Raw genomic sequence first — 3,856 nt, forward strand, 5'->3', positions numbered from 1 at the left:
AAAAGAGAGTTATGGTAATTTTATTTGTACAAGAACTTTGCTCGTCTGTCTTTCTGAGTGGCAAATTTCTCGATGACCCTGGTGTTGAAATCAGGAAGTTCTTGTGTGAGTTTTTTCTCTATGGACAGCATAGCCAGAGCGTTGAGCCGATCCTGAGCCATATTGTTTCTCAGGAAAGTTTTTATCCTCTTTAAAGTAGAGAAACACCTCTCCGATTCTGATGTTGTCATTGGTGTGGTGATGAGGATGTTAAGAAGACTTACAGTTTCGGTGAATGTGTCTTGAAGGTTGTTTTCCATCAGAACCTGATAGAGCGCCAGCGCACCACTACAACTCTGAAACTCCTCGTTGTCGTAGATCAGGGACAGTTCTGTTTTAAGTCTGGCTTTGTCCAATGAGGGATAGGCTTCCACTGTGGTTTGTAGTGCTGCATCTGGAAAATTTTTGCTGTGTTGTTGGAACAAGTCTCCTTGCAACAGAGTGGCGCTGACAAGGTGCTTGGTGAAAGAAAACCTCTCCTTGGCATGGCTCATAATGGTGTCGCACACCTATCCAATAATATATAATTGGTAAGAGTTAGATTCAGTGGTAAGACTTTGGCACATGTCTCATGTTAATCATTATTCTGAAAAAAAAAATCTGTCTATAACAAAACAAAACAGTCATGACCACTATATCAAATGACATCTGACAGCATCGTCATTAGATTTTATCTGATGATCCGATTTAAATCAGACCAAGCAGCTAGTGCTTACCTCCAGTGCCAAATGGTGTTGCCTGTCTTCCCCCAATGTTCTCCGTCTCTTTGTGGGTGGGTCTTGAACAGGTCCCCTGTACTCCTCATCCACAACCAGATTAGGAAGTGCCTCCCTGATCCAATACATAAGTTTCATTAATGGCTTCTGAAAACTGAATAGGGATATATTAACCAAACACAAACCAAACAAAGGTTGTGTTCTAATTACCGGGAATTACCGGATTTAATTAATAACCGGACCTGGTTTAATGGCTGGGGGAAAACCAGTGCAAGTAAATAAAGGCCCTGGCCATAATTTCAGGAAATAGCCTATGGTATAGGCTACATCAAATCATTACTGGGAATATACTTCATCAAATATACTTAATCAAATATTTTTCATAAAATTACTTCAAAGGCTGATATAAATCAAAATTATCTGAATTCCATTAAACATTTAAGTCACAGAACACAGAATATATGCAGAGAATTTGATAGAATCTATGCATAGATAATTAACATTTATTCTAGGTTACATATTTATGCTTTTATGCCTACCTGATAGCCTGCATGCGGCTGATGAATGTCTGGGTGATCCCTGCGATGGTGACAGAATCGATGTTTCTCTTCTGTAGGTGGTTATACAGCATGTCTACATGTGGCATTATCTTGTGAAACAAGGCCAGGAAAAAACAGAAAGCTTCGTCTTCCAGCATTCTCACGAAACCACCGGCATCTCTCTTTGTAGGGGCATCAAATCCTTCACTGTTACGGATGGTCTGAAAACACCTCACCAGATCGTCTTTATGTTCATACACTGTATTCACAGCACGACTGTTGAAGTTCCAACGGGTTGCCGATGCACTTGGAAGTCGGTGCGCCACCACCTCGTCAAGCACTGCAGTCCTCTTGCTCGATTTAGTAAAAAAAGAAGCGAATCCTGCTATGTCGGAAAAAAAGTGACTGATTTGAGGGATGTGGGAGGTTGCTTGTTGCATTACCAGGTTTAACTGATGGGCATAACAATGTACGTAGTGAGCGTTAGCATAAATGTCCTGTATCTTACGCTGCACTCCTCCAGTGGTACCCCTCATTACAGCGGCCCCATCGTAGGCCTGGGCGATCAACTTTCTCTCTTGTCCCTGGGGGAGGATGAAGCGCAGCCTCTCCGATAAGGCACTGGTTATTGCATCTGCACAAGCATTGGGTAGCTTGATGAATTCAAAAAAACGCTCTTGAATACGGTTTCGTTGGTCAATGTATCTTAGCACCATGACTAACTGACAGTGTGTAGAAATGTCAGTGGTTTCATCAGCTTGAATGGCTAAAAACTTCGCTGCCTTTACTTCTTCCACGATCCTTTCTCTCAGAACTGCCAACATGCAATCCAGGATCTCGTTCTGGACTGTTTTCGAGGTGCCTTTAAATACAGTAGCATTTTCAAGGTGTTGCCTCAAGTCGTGATCAATTGATGCCATCAAGTCGACTAAACCTCTAAAAATCCCTGGATTGTCTGAGGAATCACTTTCATCATGTCCCCGCATTGCTAGCTCAAAAGCACCACAAAACTTAATACAATCGATGATTTTAGATAAAATATGACGGTTTTTATCTACCTCTTCGTTGTGCCTTCTTAAAGCAATCCGATGTCCATCATCTAGCTGCGCCGCTATGCTAGTTTTCCCTAGCACAGCTAGCTTTACACTGTTGTCCATATGAACTCGTGAGCTTTCATGTTTCTTGATTCGTTCGGAGAGGTGCTTTAAGTCGGTTTGTCCAGATTGTGTCCACGTCAAATCACACTTGTCACTTTTGAACAGTATGCACGGGAAACAAAAAAGTGCATTAGCTGTTCCACAGCCTGTCAGCCACGACTTGCGCTGGAACCAACTCCGACAAAAAGTCCTGTTGTATGCTTTTGACTTCTCCTTCGTTGCCTGGGTTAGTTGAATTTCGGGCTTGTCAGGTCCCAACTCTTTAACTTGCAGTTTTTCTGCCATTGTCCTTCTGGCAAAAGGGTAGGTTAGAAGCGATCTAACCGAATTTGGGGGAGGCTGTGCCTCAACCGTTAACAATACCGCTGCCATCGTCTCTCTCTGACCTTATAGCTCACTTAGGCTACTGACTGAGGTAAAATTCTAGAACAGCAAATCTTCGCGCGTTTTCTGCAGGGGCGCAATTTTAAGCGCCCCCAAACCATTTAATTCAGCGACGCTGATAGGTCAAATATTTATTATTTTCCCCTGGCAACCATTTAATGATAGGCTATTTCGCTGCATATCAAGGGCGCTTTGACGAGCGCCCCAGAAGAAGAAAAACACCGTTTGTTGGTTGAACTTTAATGAGTCAGCTGGTGAAAATGTTAAAATACGCCTGGCTGTATATGGGCACACACATAGTAAAACTATCATTGATGAATTTTTTAAAAATATATATTTTTACTCCTCCACATTTGGGGGGGCGGAGCCCGAGCGCCCCCTATGGGCCAGCCGCCACTGGTATGAATGTATGTGAACGTTAGATAAAAAGCACTTGCGGAGAAGAAGCATACAAAAAGTGCTTGTATGAATGAGACAAGTTGTGTAGAGTGCTCAAAGTAGAAAAGCACAAGAACCACTCCACTGACCATTTAACTTTAACTGTCATGATACAGGAAACAGTGCAGGCAATGGCAGAAAAGTTTGCATTGTGTGTTTTTAAAAATCTAGAAGCAGGTGCATCATGAAATCACTAGAAAAAATGTCATGTCAACCTAACTCACACCATTTCCTGTTTATAAATGACTTACTTTGTACTGAAATATTTATACAGCATCATCAAGTGATTTTTTTCTGTTTTTGCTTGTTTCCTTTCTTTGAATCCATATATATTCAATGTCAAACTGAATGTAACTTTATATCTGCCTTTGAGATAATGCTGCGATATTTACTGCTGCACAGCAGGGGAAGGAAGCGCTGGTGAAATCAATTAGAGTAGTCAAAAGCAAAATTTCGCCATACATACAACTTCTAGAATGAACACATGTTTTTACAACTTGTAGTGAAAGCCCAAATCAGTACATCCCTCCTGAAAATTTGTGAACTATGCTTAAAAGCAAAGTTTGTTCCAGAAACTAACCCG

The 3,856-nt window shown here is 41.6% G+C and overlaps 1 protein-coding gene across 1 annotated transcript; it reads right to left on the bottom strand.

The window, feature by feature from the left end:
* Positions 1–20: 20 nt before the first annotated feature.
* LOC121813756 (zinc finger MYM-type protein 1-like) lies at positions 21–3,230 on the bottom strand. Its single transcript, XM_042217659.1, has 3 exons — positions 1,295–3,230; positions 756–870; positions 21–548 (listed from the first exon to the last, which is right to left on the bottom strand). Exons 1-3 carry the CDS (start codon positions 2,821–2,823, stop codon positions 21–23), a joined length of 2,172 nt encoding a protein of 723 aa, XP_042073593.1. The 5' UTR covers positions 2,824–3,230.
* Positions 3,231–3,856: the final 626 nt, after the last annotated feature.

Source organism: Haplochromis burtoni, unplaced genomic scaffold (assembly GCF_018398535.1).
Source record: "Haplochromis burtoni strain Fernald_Lab_line unplaced genomic scaffold, NCSU_Asbu1 Contig_2449, whole genome shotgun sequence".
NCBI lineage: Eukaryota > Metazoa > Chordata > Actinopteri > Cichliformes > Cichlidae > Haplochromis > Haplochromis burtoni.